General features: G+C 37.9%; 2 protein-coding genes across 2 annotated transcripts in view; one reads left to right on the top strand and one right to left on the bottom strand.

The window, feature by feature from the left end:
• Positions 1 to 26,432, bottom strand: part of veph1 (ventricular zone expressed PH domain-containing 1) — a 146,859-nt gene that overhangs the window by 69,781 nt on the left and 50,646 nt on the right. Inside the window, exons 5-6 of the mRNA XM_026287911.1 lie at positions 12,509 to 12,672; positions 8,388 to 8,597 (exon numbers count right to left, since the gene is read on the bottom strand). Of these exons, the coding sequence (XP_026143696.1) occupies positions 8,388 to 8,597; positions 12,509 to 12,672 (374 nt within the window). The remainder of the gene's footprint in view (positions 1 to 8,387; positions 8,598 to 12,508; positions 12,673 to 26,432) is intronic.
• On the top strand, positions 16,219 to 20,860 carry LOC113118607 (pentraxin-related protein PTX3-like). Its single transcript, XM_026287912.1, has 3 exons — positions 16,219 to 16,560; positions 17,514 to 18,092; positions 19,609 to 20,860. The coding sequence occupies exons 1-3, from the start codon at positions 16,410 to 16,412 to the stop codon at positions 20,238 to 20,240; spliced, it is 1,362 nt and encodes a 453-aa protein (XP_026143697.1). The 5' UTR covers positions 16,219 to 16,409; the 3' UTR covers positions 20,241 to 20,860.

Genomic DNA, 26,432 nt, shown 5'->3' with positions numbered 1-26,432 from the left:
ATGTAGTATGTAAATTACATGCATGTTGTGTATCCATTTGAAACTTTTTTTTCATATTGTTACATTTACAAATGCTAATAAAAAAAGTGGTCACAAGATCTACATATGTATTTATGTGTTTTTGCACTAATAAATTTGAATGTGCTAAGAAATAGCTATTCAGTCCCTATTCAGGCCGCCAATTACTATTAAAACAAATAATAATATTGTTAATATATGTAGAAATTTCTAAGTCATAACATTATAACATAATTTCATATATATAATTAAATAACAAAAAAATCTATATTAAACTGTAACTATGCTTCCACTATTCAAGCTCACTAATTGCTTTAAGAATAAACCACCAATTTATCTTAGATATTTTTGCTACATATGCTACAGAACAACAAATTCAAACATGCATAAATGGCTGTCAACATGTTCCCTCCCGACTGCTTGCTCCGCTGACTGTCTACCCACTGCCGAGCTCTAGTTGGATCTGGTTTTCCCGTTTTGCTGAGCGGTGCTAGAGTTATTTTCTGTTCATTGCCAGTTCATTCAATAAATACAGTTAACAATCTAGCTTCTGAGTACTAAGTTATTAACCCAACAATAGCGGGGGTCAATTAATATTTTTGCAGTGGGCCGTGCAAACATATGTGTTCGGTCGTGTGGGCCGCGAGTTGAAAAAGGTTGGGAACCACTGATGTAGGCTATTTATCCATTTTGCTGCAAGAGAGAGCCCACCCACACACTCTTTTAAATGGCTGTGGTTTGCTGCAGTTGTCGTGTTCTGTAGCTGTGTCACCGCTTGTTTGGACAGACAAATTGCTTTTCTCTGATTTTATTTAATCATTTCAGTTTAGCTTTCCAGTTTAATAGCTTCTAGAAAAAAAAAGCAAAAAAAAAATGTTTTTGGAATCTGCTGTAGCATGTTACAAAACACCCCTAGTGATTGTGCCTGAGTCATTATTGCAAATAATCTACTTGATCTTGAGTCATTAGGAGGAAAACAGATGTTACGAATATCAGTTAGGCAAAACATGCAAAGCCAAATCAAAGCGACAATTGTGCCATTTACTGGCACTGAATAAAAAAAGGCACTTTTCAGAAACATTCACTTGATGCCCCACACTGTGGTTCCCACAAGGACTAGCTGCCCTGTTTCAACATTCAGATTGGAGTAAACATCCTCTAATTCTAAGAAATGTCCCAAAAGAATTATACAGAGAGCATGAACAAGAGGCAAGCTTGCATGCTGAACACTAAACCAACAGAATGACACACGCCACTGCAACAAAGTTCCTAGTTATTCCCTCAGAATTCACCTCAAACATACCAGTCAAGGAATTAGAGTCTCTTCTATAACCAAATTATTTTAATGACCAAAAACCAGGACTTGAAAATGGAAAAAAATGAAATCAAGAAATTCAATCGGTTCATTCTAAGCAGAATGAATATTTTTAAGTTTCTGTTCCTGCGATCCTCTGTATTTTAAAGTACATTGCTTTCTTTACTCAAAAAGAAAGAAAAAAAAAAAACCCTGCTGTACTTAGTCATAGCTAATACAGCATCATCTTTTCTAGATTTTGGCCAAATGTAGGCTACTAAACAACAAAAGCAAAAAATTGTTAATGCTTTAAAGACATTAAAGTACTTTTTCAAGATATTTAAAAATGTTTGCAGCATTGTTAAAAAATGCTACTCATATAAAATGGCTTTTTGTGAAGAAAAAAAAAACACAAGTCGACTCCTGCTCTGCACATTTTGTATGTCTCTCTTTACCTGATTCAGATAATTAGCTCATTAGAAGTGAGCTCCGTGCATGAACTGTGTTCCGATTGACATGGTCTCTACAGTGTTCATTGCTCCCTACCCGCGAGCAGGGAAAATCTGTTGAAGTTTACTTCACTTCGGAAATTAATTCAGATTTCCGCTGCGCAATGTCTTCACACACGGACAAGTGTGACATCATATACCTCAGTAAATAATCACAATTTAAATTCACATCTTGTACACTTCAATGCACTTTAAATGGAACATATACATTCGCTTTGAATTGGAATCATGGTGGGATATCCTGTGATGTCCACTTCGCAGGGCACTTACGTTTGAATAGAACAAACGTCTGAAGCAATAAGAGAAACATACAACATGTACAGAGCAGGGGGGCACAAGGACCATAATTGTGAACCACTTCTCTAAAGTTTAGGCAATTTAAAGCATTTAGGTTATATAAACGTCAAGCCAAAAACAAATTGAGGTGAAACTGATGCCTAACTCTCAGTTGGCACAAATCCAAATGTTTCCATATTTGCTTTAGGGCTAGGCAATCGATATTTATAAAAAATGTATATCTCGTTTTGGTCATATTGTGATCACGTACTGCTTTTTATTAAATGAACACGTATATGTAACTGAAGTAGTGCAAAACAAGAACAGAAAGTGCATTCTGTCAACTTTTTTAGTGCATGCAATTCACAATTTACACTGTGCAACTGGGGGAAATAATTAAAGGGGTCATATGATGCGATTTCAATTTTTCCTTTGTCTTTGGAGTGTTACAAGCTCAAGTGCATGAAGTAGATCTGTAAAGTTGCAAAGATATTCTTTATCAAAGTTAAGACTCTGCCACACACCCCTAAAATGGCTCATTCTTACACGCCCCACTTGTCTACATCACTATAACGAAATATTTGCGTAATGCCACCCAAATGTTCACAAAAAAAAAAAAAGAATGGTTTTAGTAACCGCAGTTAATGTTGAAGCAGCCATGTCAAGGAGATGCTGTGTGTATCTAGGCGAATACAAGAGAGAGAGAGAGAGAGAGAGAGAGAGAGAGAAAGAGAGAGAGAGAGAGAGAGAGAAAGAGAGAAAGAGAGAGAGAGAGAGAGAGAGAGAGAGAGAGAGAGAGAAAGAGAGAGAGAGAGAGAGAGAGAGAGAGAGAGAGAGAGAGAGAGAGAGAAGGTCACACAGTGGAGTCAGCTGTCTCAACCATGGCTTGTGTACTGCAAACACATATGAGCTTCATCACTGTGCCTGTCACGTGACTGTTCCCCTTTGGGGCTCGAACTGATGGTAAAAATAAGGGCATTATTAACTGTCTTTACATTTATTTTGAAAGACGAAGCTCACAATTATGGAAAGGGGCATTACACGCTTTCATTAAGATCGCTAAACTCCAGCTTGTTTGTTTTCAGATCATCTGAGGCGACGCTTCTGCAATGAGGAGCGAGAGTTTGCATGCGTATGGATGCCAGATTGCTTAAAATAAGCAAAACACCAGGAAGAAATGATATCTATGTAACAGCAAAGCTCTGATTCTGAAGTAGCTCTTGATATCTGGCAACCACGCTGATGAAAGCTCACGCAGTAGAGGCGCATAGAGCAGTCCGCAGTAACATGTGTAAACAGCACTGTGAGGCGGTCGTCACGCTGAACACAGACTGTACAACGGAGCAGTGTTACTTTTTATATGATTCCTTAGCTGTATTTTATTTTGATGATGAACACAAAATTAAGTTGTGTCTGTGTGCGAGGCGAGATATGGTTATACCAAAGCTAGCTGGTTACTATACAGATAGAAGCAAGACATCCATTCAAAACTGTCAAGCTTTTGCAAAATAAAGAAAACTTCTTTCAGCTGTCTCGTTTTCCTTACCGTGAACTTTGATTCACGTCACAATAAACAGAAACTCAGAACAATTTTTCTTTCTTTCGTTTTGTTAATCTGTAAAGGATTTAAGTGAAATATATTTAGTCTATAGGCCTATATATACCTTTTCTGTAAGCCTATTGTTTTATTCTGTTTTCTCCATTCACAGAAGTGCTGCAGGTTGAATCCATCTTACACTTTCTCAGATAAACTCTAAAGCTGGGGCATTGCCACCTCAACCTACCTATGATGAGTTCACAGCTGAGAATTTCACTCGTTGGATGCATAAGCATCACATTGCAAAGGTTGTACTATTTGAATTTGTGGTTGACAGCAATTTTCAAATGTTAAATAGAACAATATAATAATGTTATTAATCGTTTACTGGCCATTTCAAATTTTCTATTCTGTTTAGAAACTATAAAATTTGATTTTGTTTCTGGTTCTGTTTCTGTCAAAATTTTGTTTGTTTCCAATTTCCGTTCCTTGAGCTGTTTCAGGGCCCTGCCAAAAACCTAATATTTAGCTGTGCCCCATTACAAAAAATAAACATGACTAAACATCATCATTTGGACTCTTTCCTCAGCATGACAGTAGGTTCATTTTATTTTGTATTCACCTTTAAACAAAATATATACATGCATGATGATTTTTGACAAGAATTATATTATTAACATCATCACTAGCAACCCTTTGGAAAGTTTAACTGTTTAACTGTAGAAATAAACTGTTCTGTCTACTTCATAGATAGTCAAACACTTACCAACAACAAAAACCCCACATTTACACATGCAGAAATAAATTAGTTGCAGCACTTTGCATAACTAAAATGGATCAAAAGAAAGACAAATAAATCAACTTGTCCTCTCAAAACCAAAGATGTCATCAAACATGCTCTCAAATCATTGCAGTCCCTTCACAAACAACAATTAGGAGGACATCTGCAAATAAACAAGTGGAGAGGAGGAAAGTACGCAGCTAAACATTTATTTTTTATGATGTGTTGCATCAAAAAACAAGATGGTTTTTTTTGCCTGTTGTTGAGCAGCTGCAGGGCCAATATCTATGTGTTTTCTGTTGTACATGCAGGTTTAATAGACGTGTCACACATCACCAAAAGGAAATGCGGATAAGGGCCAGGGAGCAATCTGATTAAATTAATCTCTTATGGAAGATGTGATAATTTCTTCAAGATTTGGTGGGAAAGTAAGGAAAGTATTCAAATCCACAAGTAAAGTACATAATGACTCTTACAAAAAGTACTGTGTCTGTATCTGATGGCAATACCACACTGACCACCACACTATAATTTGGGTGAGTCTTACATAAACTGTCAAGCAATGTCATATTTCACCCTGTAATGAAATTTAAGAAAAAATTACATTTTGGAATATAAATGAAATATGTTTCCTTCAGTCGGGCCCCCAAAAAGACATTCTCAGCCTCTGGGGCCTATGCATTTTGTCCCCCTTTACCCCTGGTTGTGACACCCCCTGGCTACTGTCCACCGGACATGAAACAAGAAAAAAACAGTAGCTGAATATATTTACAACATGCAATATATTAACAGTCCGCTTTCAGAATTCAAATAAAAAAACATGTGACTATAAAACTAAATCTGGTTGACTGCGGTTTATAATGGAGTGGTATAATTAACTTCTTTGATACTTTTTTTTTTTTACATTCTTGAATTTTCACAAAAATGTACATCCTAAATCAACTAAATCCAGCCTATTTTCGCCTTTAACTACACAATTCATTTTTCCCAGAAGGAGCAGGAACACTTTGAGAAATGCAGATTCGCAGCATGTGGTGCTACGCAGAGAAAACGGTGCAATTTGGCACCCAGTAGTCTGATCTATTCTCCACGGTGGTCGAGCATGTGTGTGCGCATGTGTTTGTTTTTGTGTGAAACGTTCAGTGGCTCACGTTTCAGAGATGCCTTTCTAAAAACCATGTCAACACTTCTTTTTGGAACTTTTTCTTCTGCTGTCTCCTTCAATTGTGCCTCCGCAAAAATGAAAGGAAGAAACAACTTTTTCAGCATTCAGTAATTTGGCACATGCACATGTGACTGTTTAACAAGCCAACACAGTCTCACAAAGCTTTGCGAATGCAGGGAAGGCAGCCACATGAAGCCAGTTTAGTAAAAAATGCCATTGGCCATTTCCTCAACAGACCTAACCAGAAATCTTATATATACACATTTGTCAAGTCTATATACCCATCACAGCATCTATAAAATTGTTTTAACTAGGTTTGTGATTGGTTTTGGAAGATTACTTCATTCTTTCAGAGCTACATCATGGTTGTACAGAAGTAAAAACTAAAGATGGTTCCATATTTCCTTGATTATTTTGCTGCTAGGGCATATGGGAGCTCTGAGTAGGTCCACTCAGAGAGTAACTGGATTTAAACCTCCTTCAGCTCGTACCATTTTATCTCCACATGGCCTTGATCGCAACTGGTCAGACCGTACTTCATCTCCAAAGCAAACACATTAGATAACATTGAAAAACTTCCAAGTACGCTGCAGGTATCGCTTTACCAAACAGATAGAGAGGGAAAGGAAGAATGCTAGAGCTCTCTCTCCACACTAGTGAAGACGTGTTACAGTAAAATTATTTCTCATCCCTCGGCACAGCAAGCAGGCTAAGGACACCTTAGGGATGAGCAAAGCTTAATAATGCTCACACATACTGAACTATGTCAACACTTCCAGGCTTCTTAATTAGCATAAAAAGGATGACACAAAAGTGAGGAGAGCCTTTAGTGACTAAAGTTCTGCTAACAAATACTGAAGTAGCTGAGAGTGGAACGAAAGCATATTTTAGCTGGGGGAGCTAAAGAAAAATAAAATAGATTTTACAGTTTCTGAGGAAAATGTGAATGGTGTTTGCTAATGCAATAGTCGCCTACATAATTACCAGGGTGCTGAAGGTGGTTGCTAAAACTCTGGAAAATGTGTTGTGAAATGAGACGATATAAGATTTAAGTTCAATGGACTATACCCAACAGCTTTGTTTTCATTTACCAATACTATGATGAAACAGAAACGAATAATTTCACTTTTTAGAGTTAAGAGTTAAGTAAGGATTGGTTACTAAATCCCTATGAAATAGTTTAAGATATAGTACTGATAAATTAGAAATAATTAATGATTGTAAAACAAACTATAAGGGATATATGAATAAGAACACCAAAATAAAGTATTTCTATGAAATAAAAACATATTTATAATTTAAATTCACTGTGGAAATAAAGAGAAATTAGAAAAAGAGAGTGACAGAAACAGAGATGTAAAGAGAGGAAGGCAAAAGCTGCCAAAAATAGGAAGTCTAGTGAAAACAGGTTTGAACTAAAACAACAGACCAAAAAGAGTAAAGTCCATTTTATACTCTCATGATTTCTCTGACGTGATGGAATAGCTCTGATAATAATGCAAAAACTCTGGAACAAACAGTCCAGGATGCCAATACACTAACACAAAGAAACAATGGGATCTACACATGAACACACACACAAACATAGGGATTGATGTTCCTCATTCATCTTAAATCTTCATCGCCTGCTACAATAACCGTAATGTTGCCCAGATCTGCTTTGGAATCCTCTATAAAAAAAACAGGAAAAAAAAGCACTGCATGGCTGTTTCAGCATACTGTATAACTTCAATTCCAGTGAAATCTGAAGAGTGTCACGTCCAATAAAGATCACAGCAGTTTTAACATGCTACAACTCCTCTATGTTGTCTACTTTAACCCCTGAAGCAACACCATTACAGTCATCAAAGTAGCACTTGTGTAACATTTTCACCCCTCAACAATAATTCTCACAGTGATTACTGTCAAACTTCCAAGGTTCCTGTTGGCATGCATATAACCTACATCCCTGATCTTTGATAAGTACTGAGATAGTTCTCTTCAGCAGAAAACTTTCTGCAATATATTGTACAGCCAACCAGTCAGTGAAGCAAAATAAATAAACTGTTATGCAATGTTAACAAAATAATAAATTCATTCAAACTATTGTATTATGTGAGAAGAAAAAGCCCTGCCAGTGCTACAAGAAACTTGTCATGAAACTTGACATTTTAACAATAAGATAAGAAGGAGATGAGAAGCTATTACTGCGAAGGGTTGTGGGTAGTGTGTCATTGCATTTGCTGGAAAATGCTTGCTAGTCTAGTCTTGTTTATTCATTCTGAATGCAGTATTTTTAGTAGTGGTCTAAGTAAACATGAACTAGACGTTTTTCAGCATCTCACGCCATGAGCACTACATTTTAAAAAGTGTAGTCAATAGTTTGTTGCTGATTTTAAAAGTTTTACACATTAATAAAATGAACAGTGTTTTTGTGAAGAGTCCTCTGAATAGTACACATGGTAAAACAACGCAGTGTTTCACTAAATCTTTTTTTTGGGGGGTTAGACAGGTAAGGGAATTAATTATTGTGCAGAGTTGTGCAGAGTTAAAAAGCACTTGTATCAGTGTAATTACAAAACAAAAGAAAAAAACAATTAAGAGACAATAATGTTCAGTAGTAGAGTGCCTACTACCTTTTTAGAGTTTTCTAAAAACATTAAGAAAAGTTATGCATATATAGACCTAGCACAATAGGTCATAATTGTTTAGTATTAAAGCACTGGACCAGTCTAATGAATCTTGGGACATACAGTATGACCAAGCACATTAAGTGTTCAACTACCTGGATTTGAAGCATCAACACATATTGCGAAGTATATGCCCACCTCACTAGTCAGACCCACTGCTCCATGGATCTTAGCGATGTGTCCCAGGAAACAAGGGTTCTTCTGTCCCACATTTCTTAGCGTGGACAGGAAGGGAACGAGAGAGGCGGGGCTTGCCTGAGCCACGTTCACCAAAACACCCAAAGCAGTGTCACCTAGATCACTGTCACTTACATAACCGATCAATGATGGCACCAAAGACGACAATACCTGATGACACAAAAAGATAAGGCCAAACTTAATGCTTATAATGCATTCAAAATCGAAATGGAAATATATACCGTATTAGGGCTGTCACTTTTTATTCTATATTTTAATATGCATGGCGTGAAATATCCGTAATCGAACTATAAATAAAATATCTGTTTTTTTAAATGCCATGTGTAGAGCATTTTTTACAGTCTATGGATTAGACCGTTTGTTTTTTATTTTATTCTTTGTCATCTTATCCAGTAGAGGGCACTCTAGAGGTATTGTAGTGTAGGCCCATGACCAAATCAAGCGAATAAAAGCTAGAAACCAAGCACGTCTGTGCGCTCCGAACGTGTGTTCTCCACCGCGGGGAACATTGTAAATAAAAAGAGAGTTGCACTTAATCCAGATTGCACTTAATCCAGATTGTTTGTGCCTATTCTGAATCTTTTTTTTTTTTGCCTAATGTTGTGGGATATGCATAGTGGCCTTCATTTAAATTGCTAGTTGATAACCTGCTGTTTCAAACATTAAGTAAAAAATATAATAATCCAGATAGGCCTGTTTATGACTCACTGTTAATACATTTGTGCTTGAATCTCCATTAGGCTACGGTGTTTTTTTTTTTCTTTTTTTTTTTTTTTGCGCGGGGCGGCTGGGGGGGGAAGGGGTGCACGTAGATATTCGAATACATTGCATAATGATCAATATCCATTCAAATTTGATTTTTCTCAAAAGTGACAGCCCTTTACTGTACATATTTGAGGGTATTAAAGTGATAGTTCACGCAAAAATGAAAATACTATCATTAATTACTCACCCTCATGTTGTTCCAAACCCGTAAGTCTTTTGTTCTTTTTCGGAACACAAGTTAAGATATTTTTGATGAATTCTGAGAGCTCTCTGACCTTCCCAGACAAAGCAAGGTCCAGAAACACAGTAAGGACATCGTTAAAATAATCCATGTGATACCAGGTGTTCAAATGTAATTTTAAAGTTCCGAGAATATTTGTTTGTGTGCAAAAAATATATAAATAATAAAATAAAATAATGACTTTACTCAATTTGTCTCCTCAGTGTCATCCCGGTGCCATTTTGTAGAGTATCACGACGTATGTGCATGCTTTGGTCTAAATGTAAACAATGTAAGTGTGTTGTGCAGCTGAAACAGAATGTCCTATGTGCACAAAGAGTATTTTTGTAGCTTTGAAAAATTACAGTTGAACCACTGATGTCACATGGACTATTTTAACTATGTTTCTATGCCTTGATCTTGGTTGGATCCTTGCTGTCTATGGGACGGACAGAGAACTCTCAGAATTCATCAAAAATATCTTCATTTGTGTTTTCCGAAAATGAACAAAGGAATAACATGAGGGTGAGTAATTGATGATAGTATTTTCATTTTTGGGTGAACTATCCCTTTAAAGCACTTCTACAGTTCTATGTGAGGGCACATAAGGACGTGCTATCTGGCCTCTTAACAGTCAGGGTGGAATAAAAAAATAGTAAAAACACCACAAACACACTCATTTGGTCCTGAACATTTCTTTCATCAGAGGTCCCTTAAGGTTGTTATCGTGCTGTGTAAAGAACCACAGCAATCTGGTTGGTTGATTTCAGTGCCACCAACTCATTAACCAGAGCCCGAGGTTCCTATATGAGTTTGCAGAGAAAAACTAGAAGATAGTACAAGGAGAAAAAATGTGGAACAGAAGGAAAGTCCCAATCATCCTCCTGCTTTGGACAGTTTTTCTAGATTTATCTGTCTATCTGTTAAAGCAAAGCAGTGGTGACCTTCAAAAAGAACAGTGACTCACAGAAGTAATATAGATCATCAGTTAAATCTTGTGCTGGTTGACATTCATGTCTGACAAACTGCAGTGACGAATAGAGGCAGATGAGCCACATGGGTTACATGATCTCTTTTCTCCAGGAATCCAACTACAGCACATCCTTTTAGCAAGGATTTGCTTAATCCTCTCATTTTTCTTTCTGAAACACTTCACCTTTTATTGAAAGTGGTTGAGAGGACAAAGAGAGAATCTGGTGAAGCTGGGAGGGCAGCAGACAGGACGTCCTGTCAGAAGCAGGATTCCCAGCCTCTGTCAGGATGTGAAAACCACTGACTAATCATAATTAATCCCGTTTGCTCCCAAATCGCTGTATAAACAAGCAGCAATGGGATAGAGAGCGTCTGGGGTATCTCCTCTCCCACATGATTTCTGATTTACTATAAAAGGAAGGTACTGATGTTCCAGTCTATTTACATTTACAAAGAAAACCTATTATGAATTTCTATGCTAGTCTATGCTGTCAGGTTCTGGTTCAGGTGCTGTTCAAGTTGGCAGACTGGTATAGTCACACCGCTCATCAGCGGATGCTAGCAGGTGAAGCTGAAATATGACCAACAACAAGTATTGTTGGTTATGCCAGATAAAATACACTGTGTATATATAACATCTGCATGAATGCAAATAAAGAATAAATAATCAGTATTTCTTTAGATTCATGGTTTGCCTATTTATTAAGTGTCACCAGAAAGTACAGAATTGAGTGTGCTTATTCAAAGTTTATGCACATTGATTCTAAATGTAATGTTAAAATAAAGTATAAAATAAAAATATTTTTCTCCTCTATTACCATATTTCAGATTAGTGATCAAATGAAATAATCAGCCATTAAAAATTCCACTTTTTTTAAAGGGGTTTTCACATATTTTACATTATTACAACACCTCTCTCCCCAGTCTGGAATGAATGGCTCGAATAGTTCCTGTACCAAATTAAGGCCCACCTTCTAAAATAGAAATCAGATCAATTTGAGTGCGATTTAAACCCGGATAATTGTAACCACTCAAAATTCATCTGCCTTGGGAAAGCTAGTGTGTCTTCGACATGAGTTTTATCACTCGTTGGCTTCGTTGCACGCTCAACCAGGTCCCGTCCCATTCATGATATCACCAATCCCCGAAAATATGCGTTGCAGTCTAAACAAATCATTTGTTTTAGGTTTTAAAGAGTGATTTCTGTTAAATAAAATATTTACTTTTGAATTGGACTTTGAGCTTTGTAACTTTGTAGATCGTTTTATGCTCAAACAGCAAGATCGCAGGCTAACTAAAGTTGAAAAAGTGAAAAAGCATAATAGGACCTCTTTAAGCACTAATCTGAATATTGAGATGATAAATTCCTCTACGATAGCCCCTCAGTGTCTGTGATGGATTTGGCTTAGGAATGACAATATTAATCCTTGAAGATAGCACCATTTTTTTTATTGAATTCTCATTTCCTATTTTGGTAAATGTAAAAGAAAGGAAATGACAACAGATAGGCTACATTACCGTAAAATAATGCCTCATAATCTTTCCTTATCTTACTACTATCCAGGCGTCCAGTGTGTTCACTGATGAGACGACGGATATTCATGTGCTTATTCCCCAATGCAAAATTAACTCCTCATGACTAAGGCATTCTTCTGACTCCACACATCTGCTATTTGCCAGCAGGCTACCCCTCAATCCCCCCTAAATCTTTTCAAAATGTAAAGAAAACAGATGACTGGTTCTGTTTTTGCCAAAAGTGTGGTTTCCCCTTGTCTTTTCCTGTAAAAGGGGTGGGGGGGGGCAAGCAGCTAAGGATGTGTTTTCTGATATTTCCCCATCCGTTTGGCGGATGCTCAATTATGGTATCGCTAGAGGTGTCAACCATCAAACTTGTTTTACCATGTTTGACCTTGTACTGCAGCTGTCTGCTTTAAAATGAATGCTAAATCACTCAATTCATACTCATTTATTTATCCACCCCTCCACTCCCTTGGTGACCTTCAAATTATTTTTCTGTTGCCCAGAATAACTCACCTTCACCAGCCTTCATCCTCAAACAGCACGTTCATTCTTTTGCTCACTCATTTGTCTCTCTTTCACTCACCAGGGGGTGAAGGTCAGAGATCATCTGCAGTAGTCTGAGCAGGTGCTGTCTGTTGGCCTGGTCCAACTGGGACATCATCGCCATCAGCTCACGGACGTGTTGATGGATGGGCTCTGGTTGTCGAGGATACACAGATGGCAGCACTCTCAACAGCATTGCATTTCCTATCAAAACCAATAATTAATCACTACAGCACACTGTTCTTATGGAAGAATGACCATCGTAGCCATAATTTATGCAAAAATACCATAGTTATTGTTAGTAAAGTTCACACACATACAAGAAATGATGTATTGAACCTCCAGCAGAGTCCAAAAAAATTTGGACTATTGTGAAAATGTGCATGTAATTTCCCCTGAAAAACTGAGTGAGGGCTGATTCATTATTTAAACCCTTTTCTTGAAAATTGCACTGTTGTTGTTGTTGTATGGATTTTATTGCCATTTGTTTCCTCATTAATTTAGTTGAAAATGTCAGGCCTTGCTGTTTTAGCTCACACACATATGGCAAAAATGATGCTAGATCATGGAGAAGAGGAGCAAACGGATGGCACCAGTACCAATAAAATCATAGCAGAAGGTTTTAAGTAGCAGTCAGTAACCTCTGAAGTGTGACAGTTATGACATGAAAAAAATCTATTTGAAAAAATAAATCAGATTTGCAGGCTGTGAAAAATGATCATGTAAAACAAAATTTGCAATAGCCCTGGCAAAGAAGGGCAAAGACTAGCAAAAATGGCACTTCATCATAAACAAAATATGGTAGGAAACTCCCACCCAACATCAACAACAAATCTAATCTCTGCTCTGGCAAGCCATCTAAGTCAGGGCGGTCGGTTAACGGACATAATTCTGAAAACGAGATGTTTCGTCTGGCTCAGGGGGGACATTTAGGATTGCAAAAGACCTGCCCACCTGTTTCTACACACAGCGGGTGATATTAATGAAGGATTAGTGTCATACATAATCTTTCATAATGAGACAACTGGGGAAACGTTGCTGGCCCTAGACAGTTCATTGGAAATATCGACATTCACTTTCAAAGACCACAAGAGGTAAGCAATTTAATCTTTGCCAGGTGTTTTGGCAGAAGGTATCTTTATAGTTTTAGATACATTTCAACCACTAACGAGTATAACTAAAAGCATGAAACCAAAAGTTATAGCCGTTTCCCTACAGTTTTTCTACTACATCCATATGTATGTGATCTTTGATTTTCCAGCCATATGAGCAGAAGTTGTGCTAAAAAAGAAAAACAGCCTATCTGACTATATGTTAATATTATCGACTGATGCAAAGTAGATTACTATAGTTTTTCTAAATAGTTTAATTTATATATAATATATGAAGACATTACAGTACATTATTGTGGCAGATAAGTTATGTAATATATATATTTAAATTTTTTATAGTAATTTTTTATTTTTATTTTTTTCATATCTTCAAATAAGATCCTTTTTTTTACGGACTAAAGATTAACCAAATAACCAGAAGTCAGGATCCTTCTTGAAAAACAATCAATTCTAAAAAGGACGATTTAGACCACCTCACAGCTGTTTTTAACTGTATAATTCTTGTCTGCACAGCATCTACTATAAATGTTTCACTGCATCTAGGCTGAAATATTCCATTAAATCAGCCATAAAACATTTGGTTCAGTACAACAGATAACAATGTGCACTCTATGTACAATAAATTACAAAAATGGATTTCAAGGGAATGATAAACATACAGGTGTTCATTTTAATATTTCCTTCCTGCTCAGCCCACATTTCGGGGTTGTAGGTGTGAGGTTGTCATGGATTATACTGTGCATTTTAAAACTAGATTAGAGGACTTCATTGTCCGAGCTTTGCCGTCAATTATGGTGTAGGTTCTGTTAGAATTTCATTATCAGCACTTTTCATTCCAAGGTGGCAGACTGATGGCATTAGCCAAAGCTGACCTTCCACTGTGTTCCCTTCAGACAACGAGACCAGTCATTCACATTTGTACTGTCCAGTAACCCTGGCGCGAGTTCACATTCAGATACGCCTCCATATTTTTTGCACCGGGGAACAAGAAGTAGACGTTCTCAGCTCAGAAGGGAATAACATTAATGTGGAAAATCAAATACTGTGGGGCATGACCTTCATCAGAAAACATCATGCAGAACAGAGAATGTGTTGAAAAGTAAAATTCTGTAAATGGACTAATGATTAATGTAAAGCTCACATTCTGGAAAATCTGTTGCAGTTAAAGTCATTTTGTGTTGCAAACATATTAATGTCGACCTCACAAAGGGTACATGTCATGGGACCTTTCTGCTTCGATAAAATGCCACTTATGCCTCCACATGAAATAGATCAGCCATGCATCAGTCCAAAAAGTTTAGAAGGCATCAAATCATTTGCAGTTGGCTGAGTCATTGTTTCTGATTAAATGTGCATGTCTGTGAAAGTGGCGCCTGTGATTTGCACCAAAATAACAGCGCTTTTCTATGACTCAAACCCCAGTACCCCCCCCAAAAAAAAAAATTCTGAGTCATTCTGACAAGCATGTTTTCTTTATGATATATCAGCCGTAATTATCAAGACCCATTATTTCTTATTATTTTAAAAAGCTTTATTCATTAATAAGTTGAAATAAGAGACCATGAAAAACAAGATGTTTTCTGCGATTTGAAGTCACAATTTATTTAACTGAATCACAATTTATAACAATTTCAATCAATGGTGGTAACAAGATCTTACTTGCTAGTAACTGTTGCTAGATGTGTTTCTGTCACTGGATGCCCTTCCTATTGAAAAAAAAAAAACAGCATATGCTGGTTAGGTATATTTTGAAGCATAGCAGCTGGTTTGAGCTGGATTATTTGCTGGTCCTAAGATGGGGTGCAGCTTTCTCAAAAGCAACCATGGTCGCAAATTATGTCATTACCAATAGAGTTCAACGGAATAAACAACCACAGTTAGCTAAATTGTTTTTGGGAAATTCACTACAGGTTATCTCCTGCTCGAGACCAGCTCATAACCAGTTTAAACCAGATCATGACCAACTACGGACCAGTTTAAATCAGCTCAAACCAGCTGCCATGCTTCAAAACATTCCTAACCAGCATGTTTTTTTAAAAGGGCTGACATCATTGGGAAGCTTAACATGCCCTAGCTTTTAAAAATCAGATTACAAATGAGATGCACTGCAGGTAAAGACAAGAGATTCTGTCTCACAAGAGACAGTTGTTCAGTAGTTACATTAGATCTTTGTTAAAAAAAATTCAACTTCATCAGAAATATGACTATGAAATTAAGGGCTGAGAAGGCCTAAAGATTAAGATACAAGTTAGATGAAGGAAGAGGGGTCACAGGAAATACTCTGAATAGACATGAAGTGTCAAGGTTAAATCTAGGAGTTGGATTTCGAATTTTGGATAGAGATTACAGGTTAGATCAGTGTTCTTGAATAATATTGATTCATTCATTTCCCTCTGATAGTAGGGGTAAGTTACAGTAAGGAATTAGGTATTACAGAAATTCCTCTGACTTTTCCAAGCCACTATTTCAAAATTCACTGGTACTTTCCCTTTCAAGGTTACAATTTATCCCTCTTTCCCAACATCCTCCCCCAATCTCTCTCTCTCTCTTTTGCAGGAGCAGTACAACAATTTGCCTACCCATACCTCCAACGAAGAATTTCTCACTGGAGCTAACTCTCTCTCCCACCACCTCTTTCTCTCTCTCTTTCTGAGCGCAATGTTTATATAGACCACAGAGCTCCTCTATCAGACTCAGTTCCCTTTCAGCTGCAGTTCACCAAACAAGCAGGAGCCCAGCCAACCGATTGCTCAGCATCTAACAAGGAAGACCACCAGAGAAAAAAAGAGACAATTATACACAAACACTGAGCCTTGTTCATACTCAAACATGGCCAGCATGTGCAAGTGGACATTCCTCCAGGCCATGTGTCTGGTGGTTTCATTGTCCATGGCAGTACCTGAGAATTATGAGGATGATATCGATGTGAACTTTGGACCCAATTATTTGAACGAGATAACTGAGGAGGACCAGATGGAAGGTGAGTAACTAATAAAAATATATTAATAAATAAGTAAATAAGTAAATAAATATTCCGTTGTGATCAGTATTGTTAGCTGTGAGTTACGCAGACATGCAAGTGATGACAAGACAAATAAACTATCAGCATGTGTGTAAAAATGTCTTTCAGAGAGGCGTTACATTAGCAAGGGAAAAGACAAAGAAACACAAACAATGTAACTCACTGGGATCATGTGTATAAACATTTGTGAATGCAGGAATATTTGTTGCCGTATTTGTTGAAGTGTAACAGAATTTATGTGCCATGACATAAATAAACATTTGTCTGTTGAAGAGGTTATACTATGATTGTGTCTCGTCTTTGGAGCATACTGAATGCCTCTGACAACAGGGGGAAAAAACAGAAGGAAAAAGAAATAGAATTAAGCAGATAATAAAAAAAAACTGATTCGTTTTTATTAACCATTTTGATTAAAGAAAAAAAACCTAAACAAAATAAACAAACTTTACCATTTGTAGGTTTAATTTAAACCAAAAGAGATGATCATTATTTTTAAATTGAGTATTCTACTTTATAAGTGAAAATGTCCTTATTAACGACCCTAGATATGTGACAGGGTGTTCAAAATATTTTAATCATGTGAAGAAACAGATTTTGCATTTTTGTTTTCTGGGATTGTTGCAAAAAACTGAAAAAAGTTATTCTTTGGTTGAGTTAAATCAAACATTTATTTTTTCTGAATTCTAAGTTCTGAGTTTTCCAGATCTAAGCATTTAATCAACTACAAATTGACTTGCACTTTTTTATACACAGTAGTTCACAGAGTTCCATAAGACCATGACACACTCTCCGCTGCTAACACTTTAAGCTCAATGGTGTCACTTTAAGTACATATATAAAAACCATGTCATCTAAACTCATGTTCTCTTTCTACATTCCTCTCCGTTCCTTTCCCTTGATTTCTCTCTCAGGGGAGACCCCCACACCTTCCCCTGAACCCTGCAAAGGCTCAGTCTTCACTAAGTGGGATAAGCTCTTTACAATGCTGGAAAATTCCCAAATGAAAGAGAACATGCTCCTGCAGTATGCCGATGATATCATCAAGGTGGAGCTGCAGAGTCTGAGAGAAGAGATGTTACAGTTTGTGGCACAGTACGGTGGCTCTTGTGCATCTGCGGTTGAGAACTCGGTTCGACGGGCTGGGATTCAAACAGAGACGCGTCTGCAGAACGCGCTAGACCGTGTCCGAGAAGTCTCAGCTGATCAATCCACACAACATGATGTAGCCCTGCAGCAGCTACTGGCTGCTAGCGTAAACCAGACTACACGGCTGGAGCGACTGGAGAACGAATGCTTGAAATTGGGGGGAAGAGGTCAGGCCTCCCAAGCCAAGAGCGTCCAGACCCGACATCTCATGCAAGAAGTGACAGAGACAGAGAATGGAGGTAGGCTGGAGAAGACTTTAGCAGGCATCTCCAGTGAGCTGCAAACCATCCGGGAACAGCTGACCCTTTACACCAAATCAGTCTTTGCAAACAGCTTTCCATCAGGTGAGACATCCAAGTTATAGAAAACAAAATGAGTCAATATTTATACCACTTTACTGAGAGGAGCTCAAGAGGATGTAGAGTCAAAATGGGTATACTGGAATTCAAACTGGATTCAAACCTCAGAGTTTTTAACTATGTAAAAGAAATGGCACAGATAATAGACCACACTGCGTATAGAAAAGTTAAAATGCAAATGTAGAATCTATGCCATTGGACCTAAACAAAACATCCAATTCCTGTACCAATTCCGTTGCAAGTTTTTATATGAGTTAATCTTCTGAGGTCAATTTGGAGAGAACTAAAAGAGACTGCCAAAGTGATGATTCTGGTTTGGTGCTGTACATTTTGAGCCGTAAATCTAAGATTAATGCAAACAACATGATAAAATCAAATCACTAGCCAACTGAGCTGACACAAAGCATGTCAACTCATACGACCTCTGAGCAGACCACCATCACCCAAGGTAAGGGGGTTGATACCCTCAAAATGTGATAAATGTTTAACCCCCTAAGATATTCCCCAAGCTCCTACTGAGTTCGCATCACCTTGTCAGTAAGCCGGATATAGTTTCTAGTCAGCTTAAGCTAAAAATGATTTCATCTGTGAATGCCCATGCCTTCTGCATTAAATAGCTTTGTAGAGGTAGAGTAAATGAAAGACAGAGGGAGGTATAATTATGAACAGCTATGCAGGGCGACCACACCAAAGCATCCAGGGGGGAAACAGAACCAGATGACACTGTTTAGAAAATGACTTAGCTTTTCTCCATTCTCCCACAGCAGGAAACCCAAGACAAATGTAATGAAAATATTGTAAGCTACAGTAGGATAGGAGAGCCATGGCCTGTCATAGCAAAGCAATCACCCATAGGAGAGAGAATGTACCAATCCCATTAACCAAGCCCTCTACAATCCTTTTCAGTTTTACAAGCCTTCCACTGTAATTAAGTTTCTTCTGGTTGAAGGTCCGCTCAATGGTTATGCCGGCTAATCATGCACAAAACTCACCATCCATATATTTAATGTGCTCATGCAATCATAAACTTATAAAAGACAACTCCACAGGGGCGATCATTGTTGGATTATACCTGATCATTTAGCAGTGTATAAATACTAAAAGCAAAAGAAAAAGAAGTCTCTTGATCTTTGACGCTCTTTGGGAGGCTCAGCAGGAACAAATCCTGGACAGGATTCACAATGACTAAATGTTTACAATGTAACTTATTACTTGGAGAACCCCCATTAAAATATAAAGGATGCACTGAGGATTACATCGCAAAACATTTTTATTATTTACACTCTGTGTTGAGCCCTCCTCAAAAGATTTTTGTGAAGTATAGACAGATCAAAATCATAAGCCTTCAGTGATGCAATGGGTTGAGTGGTGTAGTGGTTCTCCCGCTGAAATAAATAGGGTAACAGACATCATAACATATCAGTTGTGTTACTTCTAACAGGGATAATCAAAGTTTGTTTACACTCTCCCTTTATTTCTCTCAATTCCTCTTCCTTTCCAGGCTGTGACACTGGGCTGCTCTTCCCCACACGTTCATCTACAGCACATGCTGAAGTCTCACCCAAGACACCCTTTCAGACCAATGCCGTTACCATTTGCCTGTGGGTAAAACCAACTCAGGTACTCAACAAGACCATCCTCTTCTCATACAGTACAACTGGCAATGCCTACGAACTCCAATTGGTGTTGAATGGACGGAGTGTCTTCTTTACCGTCGATGGTGAAACCCATTTGGTGCAAGCTTTAGGGGCAGCTCAAGAGGGTCATTGGGTGCACATTTGTGCAGTCTGGAGCTCACAACAGGGCTTGGCTTCACTGTGGGTGAATGGTCAACAAGCTGCAAGCTCTCCCGGAGTGGCCGAAGGTCATGAGTTACGCAGCAAAGGAAGCATACTATTGGGGCAAGAGTATGGACGTTTCTTCAGGCATCTTAGTATCCCAGACACATTTGATGCAGAACTGGCCTTCACAGGAAAGATGACTGGAGTGAACATGTGGGACCGCGTTTTAAATTCAAAAGAGATATCTCAGCAAGCGCGGCTGGATGGGAGTGGTTGTGGTATCCGTGGTAACGTGGTGGCATGGGGCGTTTCTGACATTGAGCCAAAAGGGGGTGTCAAGCTAATATACTAAATTTCTCTATCTTCTTAACCACCTGAGCCCTGTATACAACTCAGCTGAGCTCCTACAAGCACATATTAAGAACCTGCTTAGCTACACCTGCACAAAACAATAATTATCCTCTCAGTAAATGTGCAAAAAATGCTCTCTCATAGGGAAAATGTGATTTAGCAAGTTACAATAGTTAAACTGCTGCCATTGGAGGGACATTATATCATGTATCTTTTATTAGTAGTATTACAAACTGTTCTGTTTTACAAGAATGTTTAATACAAAATTTAGGGATTTTAAAAATATATATTTTTTATGTATCACATCAAACTATTTATCTTGATTGGTAATGTTTACATTCAGATTTGACTTAATTTTTAATCTATTTGTAATGTAATACTTCTGTACATTGTTATTTTTAGGCTTTTTTTTTTTCAAACTTTAGGCTCTGTTACATATCTGTGATGGCCATTTTAAAATATTGTTATATGAGTTCTGCTAATTAATAACTTTTTTTGTCTTTGGTTTGAATTTTTACCACAAGATGGATGCTATGTTTTAATGACGAAACTGTGGAAAATGTTTACAAATTGTGACTTTATTTTTGTTTCTGCTGATGTGATTAAATGTATTATAATGTTTTTTTGTTGTTGTTGTTAAGAGGCTAAGATGAATATATAATGTACATAGATATTTTTACTGAGGGTTGGGGAAAACAAACCATAATAAAAATGTAAAACTAAAAATAATAAAAACATTGTCATACGGGATCTGTTGAATGAAAAATGATCAAGAGGTGTTTTAGTTAATAGCGCATAACAGTTAATTGTGATATATATGTTATTTGGTGATTCAACACATTATTATAGATAATTATTCCATAACCAACAGCCAATCATTCTTAAACTAAAACTATGTAAAGAGTTTACAAGTGAGACTATGAAAAATGTTAGTGAGTGTAGCCTTGTCCCAAATGCTATCCCACATATGTAAAGTCAGCGAGTCTATAGGTTATTCCATTCCCAACCCCTTTGCAGCCGCTATGAAAGTGAGGACTCAGATAAGAACCATAACAGTTTAAAGTTATGGTTACATTTACTGTTGTTACACAGTGGATTCAAGTTAGTCATGCAGATTAACCAACAAAAAGTTGCTTTGTTTGAAAGCTGAAAATTCTGCAGAAATTTTGCACCTTTACAGAACATTTGGGCTAGTTAATCTCTAGTTTTGCCTCTCTCTTTTTGAATAGAAAAAACTTAAATAATCATGTAAAAGTGACTTTTTAGTTAATGTCAACATTAAAAACCTTCTTTTCTCCCACATCACAGTCTGAACTGGGAGGAACAAGAGAGAAACGTGGTGTAGAAACAATATTCTTTAATCCAGGAAACATAATTAAGGGATAATCCACAATGGAAATGGCATCAACACACGAACACAACAAATAGACCCAACAAACACTAACTAATTGGAATGGGGCTTTTAAAAACAGGATAATGAGGGACTAAGGAGACACACCTGGAATAAAATTAACAATCAACATGAGGGAGAAACTGGGTCAAAGGGAGCAAAACACACAAGACAGGTCCCTAATCTTGACATATCATATCATGGAGCAGAAGGAGCCCAGCTGGACCCAGACCACAGCCATAATGTTGACCCACAGTGGAGCAGACAGAGGGAGGAGCCATGAAGGAGGAGTGGCTGCTGACTCCAAGGGGCTGACCAAAGGCAGCGGAGCAGGTGGTGGAGGAGCCCGAGGTAGATGGAAAGCTGACGAGCCAGGGTGACAGGAAGGATATGGAGGTCATAGGTGGAGCCGGTGACGGGAAGGATACGGAGGTCATAGGTGGAGCCAGTGGCGACCATCGCGAAGGCATTGATCGAGGAGGCCGCTGTGGAGCCGGAGCGACAGAGGACTGAGGTGGAACCGAGGGAATGAAGGAGCCTGACAGAGACAGAGGGACAAAAGGACATGGCAAAGCCAGAGGAGTGGAGTCCAGAGGCACAGGATGGTTGACGCCAGACCAAGGCGGAGCTGGAGGTACGAGGGAGTTTGACAGAGCTACTGGACTGCTGGGCCACATGGAGAGGAGGGAGCTAGGAGATATGGTGGAGCCAAACGGGTCAACTAACTGAATGGACTGGGGCTTTTTAACACATGATAACAAGGGACTAAGGAGACACACCTGGAATCAAATAAATAATCAACATGAGGGAGAAACTGGGTCACTGGGAGCAAAACACACACAGACAGGTCCCTAATCTTGACACTACCCTGTGACATATTTGAATAAAATGTTAAATATTAGAAAAATAAAAGAAAAAATATTTATAGTAACAAAATATAAGTTGCTTTGGTGGCAAAGCAAGTGAGTAAATTTTTATAACACATTAGGCCACATTAAGTGCCTGGTATTTTAAACATGTAACATGCAACATAACCAAGGATCTGGATGACACTGGTCATGGGTAAGCATAAAAGAGGAACAAATCACTGGCTTTTTAAAGCACTCAGGCCTCAGACTGATTAGTGGATCCAGATGGTGGTAGGGAGACTACATTCTTGAAGGGATATTACTAATAAAGAGCATTGCTGGAGGGAGTTTGGGAGCCATTCAAAAGCTAATGTTTCAAAGATGCTTTTCTACCTTTTCTTCCTGCTCCTGTAGTGAGTGTACACACAAGGGGAGCTGTGTCTCCAACAGACTCCAGACCTCTACAAACACTCATCGTACCTCCATCGTGACATCAACATGAGACCCCTGTGTCTACATACTAAGGAAAAATAAGAGCTCATGGTGAAACACCTACATAGTTCAGCAAAATATTTTAAAGAGACTTAGTGATTAAGGTGTTGAGTGTGCTGCTGAAAAAAGCAACATAAACTATCTTTTGTCATGGTGGTGGTGTCTACTAGTCTTTTACACTATCAAGTCAATATGGTATTTTGAAAAGTTTTTTTTTTTTTTTTTTTTTTACCACCAGTAGACATTAAGTCATTGCTAAAGTAAAGTTGGTCATGGTCTTCTTTTCCTTTACTTACCATTTTAAATGTTTGATTTTCAAAAAAGCCATCTGTCAGAATGAGCCGCCTGGCCTGAGCATTAAATAGACCATGAAATTTGTAATCTAATTGTCGTACAAATGAAGTAGTTGTTTCTATGAATCACAGCTCTGCCCTTCCCTTTGTATTGTTCAGCATTTAAAACCCCTCAATGGTACCCCACAAAACCTAACCTGAACCCCATTACCTCACCACACTTTCCTGCTTCACGGACTATGAAGAGGTTTCCTGTGAACCGATGGGAAGTAGGACCTGGGTGGTGTTAATGAGAGAAAGGGAAAGGAGACTGATTGGGAGGACAGACCCCAATGGGAGGCTTGAGGAAGGACAAATATGAGCTATTAAGTAAAAAAAAAATCCAATAAGCTGGTCCTCTGTAGTTGCTCTGCTATAACGCATTGGCATATGCAGAAACCACAAAACCTGATATGCTTATACTGGAAATAAAGACTATTTCTGTAAGTTAAACCAAGTATTGCAATATTACTGAGTCATGCTGAATTTCGGCAAGGAAATGTAGACCACTAATTCCTCGAGAGCTGAAGATTCTGGTGTTGTTCTTGCGTCCTGTGCTGTGCTATGTAGATTTTGAGAAAGAGTGAGTTGGGTAAGTGCTCTGTTTTCTTTCTCTAGTGCAGGCTGGATTCATTCCAGAGGTTCTGCTAACTCGTGTATCAGCTTTCTTCTCCCACTCAGCCCTCTGGAGTGTTGTGGTGGTACAAAATGGAATCAAAGGAGGCCTGAGAGCATATTTACACGATGCATGGGGCATATGGAAACCCAAACATTTCAATGCATGCAGCTTCGCTGTTGTGGTCAGCCAACTGTCGACTGTACCTTGGGCTTCAAAAACCTGGGCAACTGTTGAGTGGAAGTTGTCATGACAGTTTAAAAACAGTTGCGTAATCAGTTTTTGGATGAACATGATGGCCAAGCAGCAAGCCCAGTTTTAAGACAATACACTTCATTTAGATCTCAAACCCCCATGAACAGTTGAATAATACAAATTAAAGCCAAAGAGGGCCCTTCTTCATCTGAGGTTTTTTTTGTGTTGGCAAGAAGCAGAATGTTTAATGCAGAAATAAAATGTAGAAAGTAAAATGAGGAACATGTAAACCACTGTGGCATGATTGGATGGATATCTACTTGACAGATATTTGGTTCATTTGCTGAACAAACAAATATCTCAAATAATATCTCAGGTCTGTGTTAACTATTTTAATAATGTGTGGTGAAGAAATTGACCAGGAAGCCAAAAAAAAAGGGCTGATGGGGTTGCTCTTAGGCTACTGTGATTTTGCAGTGCCACGCTCACAACAAATAAAAAATGACTTATCAAAGGATACCAGTGTTTGTAAGGTTCAATATTCAGATGGTGTTATTTTTATTATTATTATCTGTACATCACACAGTTTCTTCCCTCAAAACGGGTGCTTTTTGGCCAGAATAAGAACAAGCATACCAGATTTTATGCAGACAGTCATAAGATTATCTATCACTTTTTCCCTGAGGAATGAACATGCCAGGTGGTCGAACAGAACACTTCCAAAATTTTTCCAGGTGATCACTTGTAGCTGTCAAACAGTAAAACTTTTGATCTTTTTTTAACTAACATTTTAAAACTCTAAGAAATTATGAAACTGTTGCAGAATATGAAGATATCAGATTTGTGTCCTTATTTGTAACCAAGCCATACCAACATTTCTGTGTTTCAGTATTTATTCTGTGGCTCAGTTAAAAGGCATTTACAATGTTGTTGTCCTTTGGCTGACCCAAACTACACTATATGACAATGAACTGAGGTCAATGTAAATTTGACCACACTATTCCCTAATGAAACCATGTTTGTTTTCGTCTCTGGCCAACAAACTCTCCAATCAACCCCTACTTTATGACAGAGCTTTAACACAAAAAGTAGAACCACACCAATGAGATCTTTATCTTTGATGGGCAACGATTTATGTGATTGGAGTGTTTGATAAGCTGACATGATAATGTATTTTGGCACATACACCATGCTAAATATACCATCCAATCCTCATATGACTCAAAAAAAAAAAGAAAAAATGCAAATCATTCATTAAAAAACACTCAATTGCATGTCCTTCAATCAATTTAGAAGAATAATGGATGTAATAAAGTTTGTTAAATTTGTGAATTTCTCATTGACCCATTTAATTGTGTGGTTTTGGGACCAGAAACCAGAACCATACACAATGCGGGCCAGGAAGACCACGTCATCTACACTCCGCCAATGCTCCACCAATGCAGCACACTAGTGCTGTGGAAACTAAACAGTCACTGGTCTCTGAGTGTGGATATTCTTGTAAAGGCACAAACGGACTGCTTCTCTAATTACCACAAAGGCAATGAGGTGCACAGTCTGGAAAGCACTGAATCTTGGGGAATATTATTGTTTTTTACCTTCCATGACTCACCATTTTATTCTACTGCGTAATCAAATACAGCATACGGTGAAGTTGGCTTTGCCAAGTAGGACGTGTCCCTGGATCAACATCTGTTGTTGGTCCTGGAACAATATTCTTGTCAAACAAACACAGCCATAAACCGAACAATGAACTAACCCTGCCCTAAACCCAATGCTACACTAACCAATGTTTCCTAACTATGATCAATGCAACAAGTTTGTCTGTCTAAAATAAATGCGAAACTGGTGTAACATGATACATAGCCAATCAGAAAATATTACAATTTACATTTACCAGACGCTTTTATCCAAAGCGACTTAAAGTGCATTCAGACTATACTTTTTTTTACCAATATGTGTGTTCCCTGGTAATCGAACCCACAACTTTTTGCGGCACTAATGTAATGCTCTACCACTGAGCCACAGGAACATTCGGTTTATTTCATCACTTTTTAATGTTAAGGATTAGCGTCAGGTCATGACGCATGTGTAAAAGTATAAATTGTATTTTTTATTTATTTATTGTAAAGTGTATAAATATTTGTACTTTCATAGGTATTGAGGCATCTAACCTAACTCCTACCCTAAACCAATCCACTTCTCAACATAAACACTGAACAGGCAAAAGCACAGGTATGTATTGTATAAATATTTATTTACAGGTATTTATTAATACTCCAATATTTAATTCATGGCGATATTCCCATGTCCATCGTGT

The sequence above is a fragment of the Carassius auratus genome, chromosome 18 (genome assembly GCF_003368295.1).
Source record: "Carassius auratus strain Wakin chromosome 18, ASM336829v1, whole genome shotgun sequence".
Classification (NCBI taxonomy): Eukaryota; Metazoa; Chordata; class Actinopteri; order Cypriniformes; family Cyprinidae; genus Carassius; species Carassius auratus.
This window is presented reverse-complemented; position numbering and strand designations above follow the sequence as displayed.

Coding starts and splice junctions, on each gene's coding strand:
- LOC113118607 (XM_026287912.1), top strand. CDS start 16,410: ATGGCCAGCATGTGCAAGTGGACATTCCTCCAGGCCATGTGTCTGGTG. Junction 16,561..17,513: donor TGAGGAGGACCAGATGGAAG/GTGAGTAACTAA, acceptor TTTCTCTCTCAG/GGGAGACCCCCACACCTTCC. Junction 18,093..19,608: donor TGCAAACAGCTTTCCATCAG/GTGAGACATCCA, acceptor CTTCCTTTCCAG/GCTGTGACACTGGGCTGCTC.